The sequence below is a fragment of the Crinia signifera genome, chromosome 4, assembly GCF_055691185.1.
Source record: "Crinia signifera chromosome 4, ASM5569118v1, whole genome shotgun sequence".
NCBI classification, from domain to species: Eukaryota; Metazoa; Chordata; class Amphibia; order Anura; family Myobatrachidae; genus Crinia; species Crinia signifera.
Genome location: NC_139220.1, coordinates 332,246,431 through 332,263,848, shown reverse-complemented (window position 1 = coordinate 332,263,848; position 17,418 = coordinate 332,246,431). Strand labels below are relative to the sequence as shown.

General features: G+C 43.8%; 1 protein-coding gene across 1 annotated transcript in view; it reads right to left on the bottom strand.

Annotated features, from left to right (window-relative positions):
- Positions 1-6,430: 6,430 nt before the first annotated feature.
- The window catches only part of LOC146075999 (uncharacterized), a 28,869-nt gene continuing 17,881 nt past the window's right edge, over positions 6,431-17,418 (bottom strand). The window contains exon 3 of the mRNA XM_083185757.1: positions 6,431-13,196. Within this exon, the coding sequence (XP_083041883.1) occupies positions 11,736-13,025 (1,290 nt within the window). The 5' untranslated portion in view covers positions 13,026-13,196 and the 3' untranslated portion in view covers positions 6,431-11,735. The remainder of the gene's footprint in view (positions 13,197-17,418) is intronic.

Sequence of the window (17,418 nt, the reverse complement as noted above, 5' to 3'; positions counted from 1 at the left end):
CGGCGTTGTGCCTCTTCCTGAAAGCGGGGATACACAGCATAGACTGCCTTGGAAGGAGCTGGCATGCAGGATATGTTGCTGCTGAGGAAGGCAATGCATCTACCCAGTGGGATGTCACAGTCATATAGTCCTTAGTTTGCCCTGATCCACATGTCCGTAGTTAAGTGGACAGTGGGTACAGCCGTATTTTTCAGGGCACTGAGGACACTTTTTCTGACGTCCCTGTACATCGCGGGTATCACCTGCCTAGTGAAGTGGAATCTAGATGGGATTTGGTACCGGGGACACAATACCTCCATCAACCTTCTAAATCCCACTCCACTGATGGCGGACACTGGATGCACATCTAAAACCAACATAGTTGTCAAGGCCGCAGCTATCCGCTTTGCCATAGGATGACTGCTGATGTATTTCGTCCTCATGGCAAATGACCGTTGGTTGGTCAATTGCTTAGTGAAAGACGTAGCGGTCTTACAGCATAGCGCTGCCGGATTCTCGCTGCAGCAATCGTGGATAGAAGAGGAGTCAGTCATGCTGGTGACATGGCCTGCAGAACTCCCCTCGATCCGAATTAAGGAGGAATTTGACGAGGAGGGAGTTGGTGGTGTGCTTTTCAGGCGCTTGGCTCCAACAGGAGGACCAAGGGATTTAGGTGTCCGTGGACTGCTAGCCACAGTTCCTGAACTAAACACTGATTTATGAAGGGTCTTGAGGTGACGTATAAGGGAGGATCTCCCTAGGTGGGCAAGATCCTTACCCCTGCTTATTGGAGCTTTACATAAGCTACATATTACAATACATTTGTCGTCCGGATTCGGATAAAAAAAAATCCAAACCGTAGAGGAGGATTTTACAAAAGAAGAGTATTGGATAGATCCTTGTGCTAACCGCAGCCTATGGATTCAAATCAGTAGTAAGAATCACCAATCATACAAACATCGATACAGAAGATAAGAGTATACTGACAAATCCTTGGCACAGGTAATAAACACTCTCTTTGTTCTTATCAGTAGTACCCAGAAACAAAAGAAGAGAGAAACACAATAGTGTAATACAGTAAGTCACATAAGTGAATATTCATTTTCACACAGGTGGTATGACTCGTACCCTTGGTGTTTTCGCGGTTTTGGTGTTCCGCAAAAATTATCATCACTTCCGTCGGGACAAAAGACAGGAAATAGAGAATAAAACTCAGTGGAACACAAACAAGCCGCCGGTGAACCGCATAACATCACTTCCGGTTCCAGCTGATGACGGAGGGCGGTAAAACGTCGCTCCTGGTTCCGGCGGAGGCCAGAAACCGGAAATAACATTGTGGGAAATTTACAGCTATTCATTGTGCTCAGGAAAACATGGAATCTGGGAATTTATCAACTCTATGGGGAGGTCCGGGATTAGAAGGATAGATTATTCTGTGTCTGGCATTAGGATTCCCCAATAGAAGTATAAATACGGGATTAGGCACATATCCCTTTCATGCCTTGAATAAGAAGCCTTGGAGCTTCGAAGCGCTTTGGCTTTGTGGAGAGCAAGGAGGACATCTGACCAGCTGGGGTGATCAACTTCCAGGGACGCCTGTTTGTTCTTGTTACATCTGCGCATATTGTCTACCACTTCTGCTGTAGACAACACCACTCGGTGAGAGTCAGCTGTGGCATACCTTGTTCTTTGTTTTATGAAATTGTTTTAATAATAAAAAGCTGTACTTCACCATATCAGCTTTTTTCTTCATTTTATATGCTGTTGGGATCTGGAATTGTTTGGATGTGACGGTGACTTTACCGCTCCCTTATATGCGATTGTAGTCTACCTTGAAAAGTAGACTTACACCAAGGTTACGAGTCATACCACCTGTGTGAACATTTATATTCACTTATGTGACTTAATGTATTACACTATTGTGTTTCTCTCTTCTTTTGTTTCTGGGTACCACTGATAAGAACAAAGAGAGTGTTTATTACCTGAGCCAAGGATTCTTCTGTAGAGGTGGATTTATTGGTCCTCTGCCCATATGCCATACATATGGCAATACATTCCAGACCATAGAGGTGGATTTATTGGACGATGGTCTTTTTCATCCCATGGACAACAACTGTTTCCCCCTCTGGTGCCTCATTTAAGCAAACCACCTCAGCATCTTCCTCGTCAACTTCCTCCTCAGCGCCAGCTACATCAATATCCTCCTCGGTCTACAACATTGACACCTTCATTATCTAAATCAGGAACTGCACTATGGGTGATCCTTCCAGCATATGCAGAGGGAGTGCTGAAAATGGTGGAAGGAGCCAGCTCTTCCTATACAGCGATGGTAAGGTCAAGCATCGCAACCACCAACACCCTTGGACTCTGCTTGGGGGTTTGTGACAACATGTCTTCTTTAGTAGGCAGAGATGTTTGCTGTGTTTTTTTGATGACAGCTGAAATCTCTTCAAATTTCTAAAGGGGGGAGTAGGAGGGCTTGCATGGTCATGTGTAGTTAAACCACCAGTCATGAATACAGGCCAGAGCCTTAACCGTTCCTTGCCACTCCGTGTCGTAAATGGCACATTGCCAATTTTACATTTCTCCTCCAATGATTTGAATTTATTTTTTTTGGTCCTCCTTTTTCTCAACTTTGGCTTTTTGGATTTTACATGCCCCGTACTTTGACACTGGACATCAGCCTTGGCAGATGACGTTGATGGCATATCATCGTCTATGTCATCATTACTACTTGAATTTGCAGCAGATTCAGAAGAGGAAGCAGCCCATCATCTTTCCCATTTTGATTCTCCATATTTTGGATCTCCATTATTTTTGTGGCGTTGTGCAATATATTACACTACAGGACAGCACCACTGGAGTGCAAGTATATACGGCAGTAGATGCACCAAAAGATAGATATTATATATACGGCAGTAATTTATTATGCCCCAACAGAGAGATATTATATATATGGCAGTAAATTAATTAGGCCCCACCCGAGATATATTATATATACGGCAGTAAATTATTATGCCCCACCAGAGATATATTATATATATGGCAGTAAATTAATTATGCACCACCAGAGAGATATTATAGATATGGCAGTAAATTAATTATGCACCACCAGAGAGATATTATATATACGGCAGTAATTTATTATGCCCCACCAGAGAGATATTATATATACGGCAGTAAATTAAATAGACCCCACCAGAGATATATTATATATATGGCAGTAAATTAATTATGCACCACCAGAGAGATATTATATATATGGCAGTAAATTAATTAGACCCCACCAGAGAGATATTATATATACGGCAGTAAATTAATTAGACCCCACCAGAGACATATTATATATACGGCAGTAATTTATTATGCCCCAACAGAGAGATATTATATATATGGCAGTAAATTAATTATGCACCACCAGAGAGATATTATATATATATACGGCAGTAAATTAATTATGCCCCACCAGAGAGATATTATATATATGGCAGTAAATTTATTATGCCCCACCAGAGAGATATTATATATATATACACGGCAGTAAATTAATTATGCCCCACCAGAGAGATATTATATATACGGCAGTAAATTAAATAGACCCCACCAGAGACATATTATATATACGGCAGTAATTTATTATGCCCCAACAGAGAGATATTATATATATGGCAGTAAATTAATTATGCACCACCAGAGAGATATTATATATATATATATATATATATATATACGGCAGTAAATTAATTATGCACCACCAGAGAGATATTATATATACGGCAGTAAATTAATTATGCACCACCAGAGAGATATTATATATATATACGGCAGTAAATTAATTATGCCCCACCAGAGAGATATCATATATATCGCAGTAAATTTATTATGCCCCACCAGAGAGATATTATATATATATACGGCAGTAAATTAATTATGCCCCAACAGAGAGATATTATATATATGGCAGTAAATTAATTATGCACCACCAGAGAGATATTATATATATGGCAGTAAATTAATTATGCCCCACCAGAGAGATATTATATATATGGCAGTAAATTAATTATGCCCCACCAGAGAGATATTATATATATGGCAGTAAATTAATTATGCCCCACCAGAGATGTATTATATATACGGCAGTAAATTAATTATGCACCACCAGAGAGATATTATATATATGGCAGTAAATTAATTATTCACCACCAGGGAGATATTATATATATGGCAGTAAATTAATTATGCACCACCAGAGAGATATTATATATATATATACGGCAGTAAATTAATTAGACCCGACAAGAGAGATATTATATATACGGCAGTAATTTATTATGCCCCAACAGAGAGATATTATATATACGGCAGTAATTTATTATGCCCCAACAGAGATATATTATATATATGGCAGTAAATTAATTATGCACCACCTGAGAGATATTATATATATACGGCAGTAAATTAATTATGCCCCACCAGAGAGATATTATATATACGGCAGTAAATTAATTATGCACCACCAGAGAGATATTATATATACGGCAGTAAATTAATTATGCACCACCAGAGAGATATTATATATATACGGCAGTAAATTAATTATGCACCACCAGAGAGATATTATATATATGGCAGTAAATTAATTATGCCCCACCAGAGAGATATTATATATATGGCAGTAAATTAATTATGCCCCAACAGAGAAATATTATATATATGGCAGTAAATTAATTATGCCCCAACAAAGAGATAGTATATATACGGCAGTAAATTAATTATGCACCAGAGAGACATTATATATATGGCAGTAAATTAATTATTCACCACCAGGGAGATATTATATATATGGCAGTAAATTAATTATGCACCACCAGAGAGATATATATATGGCAGTAAATTAATTAGACCCCACCAGAGAGATATTATATATACGGCAGTACAGTGGCATTAGTAGGCACTGACTTTTGCCCCAGCAGCAAAAATAAAAACACAGCTCCAGTCCCTAACCTACCTAACCTAACAAAGCTCTGCACAGTACTAAGCACACTCCTATCCCTAACCCTCCTAACTCACGAGTGACAAATGGTGCCGGGCACTTGCTATTTACATAGCGGTCCGGATCTCGCGAGAATCCAGCATCGGGCAATGACATTTTGCCCACGTGCCTGGATCCGAGTCAGACGGGAAGCTCAGAGCGGTGCTCGGACCCGGGCTCAGATTGCTACTGTTTGTGCAGGGTCGGATCTGGGGAAAAAGAGCCCGCACATCTCTAGTTAGAACATATACGGCAGTAAATTAGTTATGCCCCAACAGAGAGATATTATATATATGGCAGTAAATTAATTATGCACCACCAGAGAGATATTATATATATGGCAGTAAATTAATTATGCCCCACCAGAGAGATATTATATATATGGCAGTAAATTAATTATGCCCCAACAGAGAGATATTATATATATGGCAGTAAATTAATTATGCCCCACCAGAGATGTATTATATATACGGCAGTAAATTAATTATGCACCACCAGAGAGATATTATATATATGGCAGTAAATTAATTATTCACCACCAGGGAGATATTATATATATGGCAGTAAATTAATTATGCACCACCAGAGAGATATTATATATATATACGGCAGTAAATTAATTAGACCCGACAAGAGAGATATTATATATACGGCAGTAATTTATTATGCCCCAACAGAGAGATATTATATATACGGCAGTAATTTATTATGCCCCAACAGAGAGATATTATATATATGGCAGTAAATTAATTATGCATCACCTGAGAGATATTATATATATACGGCAGTAAATTAATTATGCCCCACCAGAGAGATATTATATATACGGCAGTAAATTAATTATGCACCACCAGAGAGATATTATATATACGGCAGTAAATTAATTATGCACCACCAGAGAGATATTATATATATACGGCAGTAAATTAATTATGCACCACCAGAGAGATATTATATTTATGGCAGTAAATTAATTATGCCCCACCAGAGAGATATTATATATATGGCAGTAAATTAATTATGCCCCAACAGAGAAATATTATATATATGGCAGTAAATTAATTATGCCCCAACAGAGAGATATTATATATACGGCAGTAAATTAATTATGCACCAGAGAGATATTATATATATGGCAGTAAATTAATTATTCACCACCAGGGAGATATTATATATATGGCAGTAAATTAATTATGCACCACCAGAGAGATATTATATATATGGCAGTAAATTAATTAGACCCCACCAGAGAGATATTATATATACGGCAGTAAATTAATTAGACCCCACAAGAGAGATATTATATATATGGCAGCAATTAATTAGGCATCACCAGAGAGATATTATATATACACGGCAGTATAATTAATATGCATCAGCAGAGATATTATTTTATTTAGTAGATGCACCAGTACACTGTTAATTCATTAATATTTATTTATATGTCAGACTCAGTACAGTAGATGCACCAGCAGAGAATATCTTTACTAGTTATATAAGGCTGTAAAAAAAATACACCAGCAGGGAGGTAAAAAATACACCAGCAGATGCACCAGCAGACTGGTATACAAGTGGTTAATAAATTTAACAACAGTGTACACTGCACAGTCATATACACGTCTGATTGAAGTGGCCAGTTAGAGGTAATACTGACTGGGCTGGCAGCCAGCCACTGGTAGTGCAGAGCACACAACAGCAGAGAGCAGAGCAGACAGTGGCATTAGTAGGCACTGACTTTTGCCCCAGCAGCAAAAATAAAAACACAGCTCCAGTCCCTAACCTACCTAACCTAACAAAGCTCTGCACAGTACTAAGCACACTCCTATCCCTAACCCTCCTAACTCACGAGTGACAAATGGTGCCGGGCACTTGCTATTTACATAGCGGTCCGGATCTCGCGAGAATCCAGCATCGGGCAATGACATTTTGCCCACGTGCCTGGATCCGAGTCAGACGGGAAGCTCAGAGCGGTGCTCGGACCCGGGCTCAGATTGCTACTGTTTGTGCAGGGTCGGATCTGGGGAATCCGAGCACACACATCTCTAGTTAGAACATCGTCCTTCAGTCTACATGCAGATTATATCGGTATATACTGTGTCATAGTAACATGTATACTGTTACTGTGCTGCTATTTATTATGGAGGCTGTTAGTATTCGCCTATTACACAATGTGCTCTCAATCAGACCTGGTTAATAACATGTGAGAAGGAAGGATGTACTGTAACCCATAGCAACTAGAAATCCACTCTTAGCAGTCTAGTGTCATCAATGATTGGTTACAATGTGATACAGGTAGTACATAGTATTCAGAGTGCGTGAGGTAAGGAAGCAACAAAGAGGCATGAGGGAAAGAAGAGAGACCAGAGGAGACCTGTAGGGTGGTACAAGGCGCATACAGGGTTCCTATAATCAGTGGTGTAACTATAGAGATTTCTATGGGGCCCGGCTGCTTGGAAGGATCTCCAAAGGTAATTCCACTGCACTCTGTAAAAATAAATAATTGTTAACATACACAGGGAGAGAGGGAGGCAGAGCCAAGCAGTACACATACACAGATAGAGGGAGGCAGAGCCAATAAGTACACATACACAGATAGAGGGAGGCAGAGCCAAGCAGTACACATACACAGATAGAGGGAGGCAGAGCCAAGCAGTACACATACACAGATAGAGGGAGGCAGATCCAAGCAGTACACATACACAGATAGAGGGAGGCAGAGCCAAGAAGTACACATACACAGATAGAGGGAGGCAGAGCCAAGAAGTACACATACACAGATAGAGGGAGGCAGAGCCAAGCAATACACATACACAGATAGAGGGAGGCAGAGCCAAGCAGTACACATACACAGATAGAGGGAGGCAGAGCCAAGCAGTACACATACACAGATAGAGGGAGGCAGAGCCAAGCAGTACACATACACAGATAGAGGGAGGCAGAGCCAAGCAGTACACATACACAGATAGAGGGAGGCAGAGCCCAAAAGAGCATGTACAACGGGAGGGAGGAAGAGCCCAGCAGTGTACATACACAGGGAGAGAGGGAGGCAGAGCCCAGCAGTGCACATACAAAGGGAGGGCCGCAGGGCCCGGCACTGTATGTACAGGGAGAGAGGCGGAGCCCAGCAGGGCACGCACACAGGGAGGGAGGCAAAGCCCAGCAGTGCACGTACACAGGAAGGGAGGCAGAGCCCAGCAGTGTATGCACACAGCGAGGGAGGTGGAGCCCAGCAGTGCATATACACAAGGAGGGAGGCAGAGCCCAGAAGTGCCCATACAAAGAGAGGGTGGGAGGAAGTTACCAGCAGTGTACACAGAGAGGGATTTAGGCAGAGCCCAGCAGTGTACTTACACAGGGAGGGAGGCAGAGCCCAGCAGTGCATGTACACAAGGAGGGAGTCATAGCCAAGCAGTGTATGTACAGGGAGGGTGGCAGAGAGCAGGAGTGCACATACACAGAGAGAGAGGGAGGCAGAGCCCTGCAGAGCATGTACACAGGGAGGAAGGGAGGCAGAGCCCAAGCAGTGTATGCACACAGCGAGGAAGGTGGAGCCCAGCAGTGCATATACACAAGGAGGGAGGCAGAGCCCAGAAGTGCAGAAGTGGGAGAAAGTTACCAGCAGTGTACACAGAGAGGGAGGGAGGAAGAGCGCAGCAGTGTACATACACAGGGAGGGAACCAGAGCACAGCAGTGTACGTACACAGGGAGGTAGAAGGCAGAGCCCAGCAGTGCACCTACACAGAGAGGGAGGGAGGCAGAACCCAGCAGTGCACATACACAGGGAGGGGGAGAGCCCAGCAGTGCACCTACATGGGGAGGGAAGCAGAACCCAGCAGTGCACATACAAAGGGAGGGAGGAAGGAAGAGCCCATCAGTGCACATACACAGAGAGGGATGGAGGCAGAGCCAAGCATGTACACAGCGAGGGTGGCAGAGCCCAGCAGTGCACATACACAGATAGAGGGAGGCAGAGCCAAGCAGTACACATACACAGATAGAGGGAGGCAGAGCCAAGCAGTACACATACACAGATAGAGGGAGGCAGAGCCAAGCAGTACACATACACAGATAGAGGGAGGCAGAGCCAAGCAGTACACATACACAGATAGAGGGAGGCAGAGCCCAAAAGAGCATGTACAACGGGAGGGAGGAAGAGCCCAGCAGTGTACGTACACAGGGAGAGAGGGAGGCAGAGCCCAGCAGTGCACATACAAAGGGAGGGCCGCAGGGCCCGGCAGTGTATGTACAGGGAGAGAGGCGGAGCCCAGCAGGGCACGCACACAGGGAGGGAGGCAAAGCCCAGCAGTGCACGTACACAGGGAGGGAGGCAGAGCCCAGCAGTGTATGCACACAGCGAGGGAGGTGGAGCCCAGCAGTGCATATACACAAGGAGGGAGGCAGAGCCCAGAAGTGCCCATACAAAGAGAGGGTGGGAGGAAGTTACCAGCAGTGTACACAGAGAGGGATTTAGGCAGAGCCCAGCAGTGTACTTACACAGGGAGAGAGGCAGAGCCCAGCAGTGCATGTACACAAGGAGGGAGTCATAGCCAAGCAGTGTATGTACAGGGAGGGTGGCAGAGAACAGGAGTGCACATACACAGAGAGAGAGGGAGGCAGAGCCCTGCAGAGCATGTACACAGGGTGGGAGGGAGGCAGAGCCCAAGCAGTGTATGCACACAGCGAGGAAGGTGGAGCCCAGCAGTGCATATACACAAGGAGGGAGGCAGAGCCCAGAAGTGCACATACAAAGAGAGTGTGGGAGAAAGTTACCAGCAGTGTACACAGAGAGGGAGGGAGGAAGAGCGCAGCAGTGTACATACACAGGGAGGGAACCAGAGCACAGCAGTGTACGTACACAGGGAGGTAGAAGGCAGAGCCCAGCAGTGCACCTACACAGAGAGGGAGGGAGGCAGAGCCCAGCAGTGCACATACACAGGGAGGGGGAGAGCCCAGCAGTGCACCTACATGGGGAGGGAAGCAGAACCCAGCAGTGCACATACAAAGGGAGGGAGGAAGGAAGAGCCCATCAGTGCACATACACAGAGAGGGATGGAGGCAGAGCCAAGCATGTACACAGCGAGGGTGGCAGAGCCCAGCAGTGCACATACACAGGGAGGGAGAGAGGTAGAGCCCAGTAGTGTACATACACAGGGAGAGTGGCAGAGCCCAGCAGTGCATATACACATATACACAGAGAGGGAGGGAGGCAGAGCCCAGCAGTGCATATATACAGAGAGGAAGGGAGGCAGAGCCTATCAGAGCGCGTACAAAGGGAGGGAAGCAAGTGCAAGTACTGAGGGAGGGAGGGCGGCAGGGCCCAGCATTGTATGTACAGGGAGGGAGGCAGAAACCAGCATTGTGCATACACAGGGAGGGAGGCAGAACCCAGTAGTGCACATACATAGGGAGGGAGGCAGAGCCCAGCAGTGTATGAACACAGGGAGGGAGGCAGATCCCAGCAGTGTATGTACACAGGGATGCAGGCATAGCCCAGCAGTGCATGTACAAAGAGAGGGAGGGAGGGAGGCAGAGACCAACAGTGTATGTAGAGGGAGTGAGGCAGAGCCCAGCAGTGTAGGTACACAGGGAGAGAGGGAGGCAGAGCCAAGAATTACACAAACACAGAGAGGAAGGGAAGCAGGGCCCAGAAGTGTATGTACAGGGAGGAGGAGCCCAGCAATGCACATACACAGGGACGGAGGTGGAGCCCAGCAGTGCACGTATACAGGGAAGGAGGCAGAGCCCAGCAGTGAACATACACAGGGTGGGAGGCAGAGCACAGCAGTGTACATACACAGGGAGGGAGGTAGAGCACAGCAGTGCATGTACACAGGGAGAGAGGCAAAGCCCAGCAGTGTATGTACAGGGAGGAAAGTAGAGCACAACAGTGCACGTACACAGAGAGGGAGGGAGGCAGAGCCAAGCAGTGCACGTACAAAGGGAGGGAGGAAGAGCCCAGCAGAGTATGTACATAGGGAGGGATGCAGAGCCCAGTAGTGCACAAACACAGGGAGGGAGGCGGAGCCCAGCAGTGTATTAACACAGGGAGGGAGTCAGAGACCAGCAGTGTATGTACAGAGGGGGAGGCAAAGCCCAGCAGTGTATTTACACAGGGAGAGAGGCAGAGCCCAGCAGTGTATGTACAGGAAGAAAGCAGAGCACAGCAGTGTACATACACAGGGAGGGAGGCAGAGCACAGCAGCTTACTTACACAGGGAAAGAGGGAGGCAGAGCTCAGCAGTGTATGTACACAGGGATAGGGGTAGAGCCTAGCAGTGTACACACAGGGAGGGAGGCATAGCCCAGTAGTGTATGTACACAGGGTGGGAGGCAGAGCCCAGCAGTGTATGTACACAGGGAGGGAGGCAGAGCCCAGCAGTGTACGTGCACAGGGAGGGAGGCAGAGCCCAGCAGTGTACATGCACAGGAAGGGAGGCAGAGAACAGAGAATGTTTGTATGCCCTCTCCTGGCAAGCTATTCCCCCATATGGTGCTCTGTCTGTCCTAGTCACCTACTGTATCCATCCGTCAAAACCCCCTTATGGTATTCTATGCATACATTTGTCTGTGTATACCACCTCCAATCTGCTCTATATGGCGCTGTCTGTATATACCCCATATAGTGCTGTCTGTCCATCTGTTTATCAATACTGCCAACACACTCCTCTGATGTTGGACAAGATGTGACTCTTGGGTAAAACATTTGTTGCATTCGGAGCATTTCTATGGCTTCTCTCCTGTGTGACTCCTCTGATGTAGGACAAGATCTGACTTATGGGAAATACATTTGTTGCATTCAGAACATTTATATGGCTTCTCTCCTGTGTGACTCCTCTGATGTGTGACAAGATGTGACTTCTGGGAAAAACATTTGCTGCATTCAGAACATTTATATGGCTTCTCTCCTGTGTGACTCCTCTGATGTCGGACAAGATCTGACTTCAGGGAAAAGCATTTGCTGCATTCAGAACATTTATATGGTTTCTCTCCTGTGTGACTTCTCTGATGTCGGACAAGAAGTGACTTCAGGGAAAAGCATTTGCTGCATTCAGAACATTTATATGGCTTCTCTCCTGTGTGACTCCTCTGATGTTGGACAAGATGTGACTTCTGGGAAAAACATTTGCTGCATTCAGAACATTTATATGGTTTCTCTCCTGTGTGACTCCTCTGATGTAGGACAAGATGTGACTTCAGGGAAAAGCATTTGCTGCATTCAGAACATTTATATGGCTTCTCTCCTGTGTGACTCCTCTGATGTCGGACAAGATCTGACTTCAGAGAAAACCATTTGCTGCATTCAAAACATTTATATGGCTTCTCTCCTGTGTGACTCCTCTGATGTTTTACAAGATCTGCCTTCTGAGAAAAACATTTGCTGCATTCAGAACAATGATATGGTTTATCTCCTGTGTGAATCCTCTGATGTAGGACAAGATGTGACTTCTGAGTAAAACATTTGCTGCATTCAGAACATTTATTCGGTGTCTCTCCTGTGTGAATCATCTGATGTAGGACAAGATGTGACTTCTGGGAAAAACATTTGCTGCATTCAGAACATTTATATGGCTTCTCTCCTGTGTGACTCCTCTGATGTATGACAAGCTTTGACTTCTGGGAAAAACATTTTCTGCATTCAGAACATTTATATGGCTTCTCTCCTGTGTGACTCCTCTGATGTATGACAAGCTTTGACTTCTGGGAAAAACATTTTCTGCATTCAGAACATTTATATGGCTTCTCTCCAGTGTGACTCCTCTGATGTATGAGAAGCTGTGATTTACATGTAAAGCCTTTTTCACACTCAGAACACACATGTGGATTCTCTCCTGTGTGACTCCTCTGATGTATGAGAAGCTGTGATTTACATGTAAAGCCTTTGCCACACTCAGAACACACATGTGGTTTCTCTCCTGTGAGACTCATCCGATGTATGAGAAGCTGTGATATATATGTAAAGCCTTTGTCACACTCAGAACACACATGTGGTTTCTCTCCTGTGAGACTCATCATGTATGAGATGAGAAACAAATTAGTTGCTGAATGTTTCTTCTATCCAGAAAATAAAATTGTGTTTGTTCCTCCTCCTGAGGTGTAAGGAGATATGATGTATTTAGTTGGCTTGATCGGAGAACAATTTCCCTTTCCACGTCCTCTTAATTTGAATCCTGTTCCTTATATGTCCTGTAAGAAAGTTAATATGTAAAAGTATAATGGTTACCAGGATAACGCTACTTATATTGTATAAGATGTATATTTATACACAATAGCAAATATCACAGACACTGACCATGATGTTATATTTGTGTACAGATGTGACCACATACATCCAGCCTCCTTGTGTGTTAAACAGTCCTTCTAGTTGCTCCATTCCATAGTGGGACTGTAGCACTGAGCATTTTTTCTATTAACAAACCTGGAAAAGCTCTTACATTTTCTAACCTTGGACGTCTAAAGCTTATTCTCCAATATTCCACATCACTTAGGAGTCCAAGCTATAGCCGAAAGGCTAGGTAAGGATAATGACCTGAGAGTGGAACACCAACACCTTCTTCGGGATGCTAAATATTTTTTCTGTCATAAATCACTATTTACTAAGATTATGCGAAATAAATCCATATTGCAACAGTTTGAGCTGTTAGAATACTAATCATTCACCCCCCCCTCTCTCTCCCCATTCTTTCCCTTCTGTATATTTTGATAGGAAATGTGTCAGTTAAAGGACTTGAATGGAAATAATTGTTCACCGATAACACAATCTCACATCAAAAATATTTCATACAAATATTGTATATTTGTATTATAAGAATCTGCCACTGTATACATACAATTAAAATCTCTTTTTCACTTTCAGCAATAATTCTTTGCAAAGACCCTTTTTTTGTACATGTATCCTTATATATCCAAAATGGGACGCATATATGCCCCACTTCTGTCATTTTATAGTCCCATTAAAGCCTCACTTCCGGCAGCCAAACCATAGTGTTATGCAGGGCACTATTCCTGGGAACACCCGCACTTCGAATGACGCACTTCCGTCCTTGGCGTGTGCGCTGTATACACTTCCGGTCACCGGGTGCATGCTCCTTCACTTCTCTGGAGGGAGAATGAAGTGCGGCATTCCTGCTAACACTTTCACCCCACTTTCTAACCTATAGAAAGAGTAAATAAACGCCACACTTTTTGGTGGCGTTTTTTTCGGGAATCCCCAGACGTGAATGTATAACAGCCAATACAGGCTAACAATACTAACAACACCTGTAAGAACACAGATTATTGCGAGACTAGCCGGGACACATGACCTCTGTCCACCAATGAATCACCACCATAATATTAGAAATATCCTTAAACAACTCCCATTCTAGAAAGTTTATAAAAAATAAAAAAAAACATTATGTATGTTGTTGATATGAATGTACTTTGCCTCCTTTTCATTCTTATGTACCATGTGACCATGTATCATGTGATCAATTACTACTTCCTGAAGCAGTATAAATACCCCCCTGGGAACAAGCACACCCTATCCTTTGGTAAAGCTGTGGAATACAGCGAAACGCGTCAGTCGTGCCACCCAGACCCTATTGAAGGAGTACTACCCAGATTCCTGGCATTTGTTTTCCTGTCACTCTCGATTGGGACCTATCCGCACCAGCCCTTTATTGGAAACCACCACTAGTTCCAGAACAGGTGCTGTATCTCCATTTACTGCCAGCGCCTTGCACCTTTCAAGTTAATTTGGACATCCACTTGGACAGCATAACATCTGCTGAGGAGGTTGCTGACAGCACAGGACGACTACCCACCAGTGGACGGTAATACACTCAATAATTTGGGTATGATGTAAAAAGGGCATAATATGAACAGACTGATCCCACAAATATTGGCACATATCCCCCCTACTACACCAGGAATCATGGGACATTAGTCTAGTGCACTAGCATTTTTTTTATAATTTTTATATATTTTTTTATTTTTATTTTTTCATTTTTATTATCTTACAGCAATTGCTTAGTAATACAAATACTGCTCATTTCTTAATCATTTGACTACATTGTGTATAATAAATTGTATGCTTCTATTGTGAAACCATTCCAATTGATCACACATTTTTTTTCCAACCGGCGCTGCTTAAACACCTGTCTTTTCCATTAAAATGCATCTTCTTCGCAAAACGATGTGACAAGGACGCACAAGCAGCTTCTGATAATTAAAATATGTGGAATCCCTGCATTGCGTCTACATAAGAAATGCTACTTTAGTGTTTTCCAGTTTTTCATATGCAGATACAGCAGTGGTCACACACAATATATAGGAATGCCACATATTTTAATAAGCAGAAGCTGCTTGTGTGTCCTATTCGCATCACTTTGTGAATAATACGCATAACAAAAAAAGTCACATGATCAGACGCTTGGCGGTACCCAGTCATAGTGCGCTCACATGTTATGTGTAACCCGACTTGTGGTGAATGGGGGATAGATGCATGTGGACACATCTCTGTGTTCCCAAATTGCTGGGACTCTATTTGCAGTCACACGTGCAGCACAAAGACCTCTACCCTCCTACAGTATACACAGTTTATTAATGTGTCTATCATTGTTGTATAATGTTTTTCCTCTGACCTCAGATGTACAGAACATACAATACTGACCATACATGGGTAGCACATGCTAGTGATCCTATCCCCCCTACGGTCAGCTGATGCAGTAGGATGTCACCACACTCTCCAGGCACACCATAGGGATATAAACAAAGTGATATCTCACATTCACTCAGCTCAGTGTGAAGTGTGCAGAGGAATCAGGGTTCACACATTTCTATGTTAGAGATCTGGAGAGGTTTGGTGCTTGGGAATCAGATACAAAAAAAACAAAAATAGGATTTTAATTACCTAATGGCAAATCCTATTCTCATAGTCCATATGGAATACTGGGGTCTCAATATAATGAGAATTGAGGGTTCTCCGCAGGAGACAGGCACATATAACTTTCTTCAGAATGGGTGTACTGGCTCCTCCCCTCCACATCCCCACCCACAAGCCAGTTAAGGAAAACTGTGCCCAAAGGAGAATGAACGTATGTGAGAAAAGGATATGTGTATACATGATATGTGGTGAGATTCATACCAGCACAACACAACAAACACAATAACAGTTAACAGAACTGTTAAAAACTTATTGAAACATAATAAACATAAAGTCACTCAAGTGACAACATACTTTAGGCAACAGGCAAGAACGTCACAACTATAATAGTGACAACCAGATGCAGAAGAACTCCGCACTGAGGCAGGCGCCCAGTATCCCATATGGACTATGAGAACAGGATTTACTGGTAGGTAATAAAATCCTATTTTCTCTATCATCCATATGGGGTCTCAATACGATAAGGATGTCACAAAGTTTCCAGAACGGACGGGAATGTGTGGAGACTTCTGTAACACCACCTGCCCAAACTGGGTATCCTCTCTGGCCAGAGTATCAAACTTTAAAAATGTTGTATGGTATGTTGACTTGACCACGTAGCAGCTTTGCTGAGCTGCAGGGCTGAAACCCAATGGGCAGCCACCCAGGATGATCCCACTGCCTTTATAGAATGAACCTTCAATGAGGTTGGTGTAGGCAATTTTGCTGCCCCATAAGCCTGTTGTATAGTAGAACAAATCCAACGGGCAATCATCTGCTTTAAAGCAGGACAACCTTTCTTGTGTGCACCATAAAACACAAAAAGCCATTCTGTCTTACGCACTCGAGCAGATCATTTAACATACGCCTTAAGCATTCGAACCACATCCAAGAATTCTGGAATTCCAGGATGATTGGAACTAAAAGGAACCACAATGGGTTGGTTCAGATGTAATGCCGAAACCACCTTAGGCCGGAACTGCGGACAAGTCCAAAGCTCCACCCTATCTTCATGAAAGACAAGATACAGGCTCTTGCATAACAAGGCTCCCAATTCCAACACACATGGACAGGGGCATAACTAGAACTTTATGGGCCCCATAGCAACATTTTGAAATTGCCACTACAATGCACATTAGGGGGGAGAGAACAAAGCGTGAGGGAACTGAGTGGCAAAGGCCATGATGCATTAAAATACAAATGCATTAAAAACCCTGCTCCGCTGCTGAGGGTAGTGCCAGCTGTAACTGACATTACCCATAGAAACCTATGGCTTCTCTCTGCAGTGCTGGGTGAGGAATCTGACATGGATCCCTCCTAACATGCCCTGCAGTCACAGGCATCTCTGCCCATGTGCAGGCGGAGTCCTGTGTCACAAACCCTAAAGTCCAGACAGCTTCAGGGATCACAAAGGGCAGCTCTTACCAGGAGAGCTGCCCTTTGCATTTTTCATCTCAAAGGGGAAGAGAGAAGGGGAGAGAAAAAAAGGGGAGAGAGAAGGGG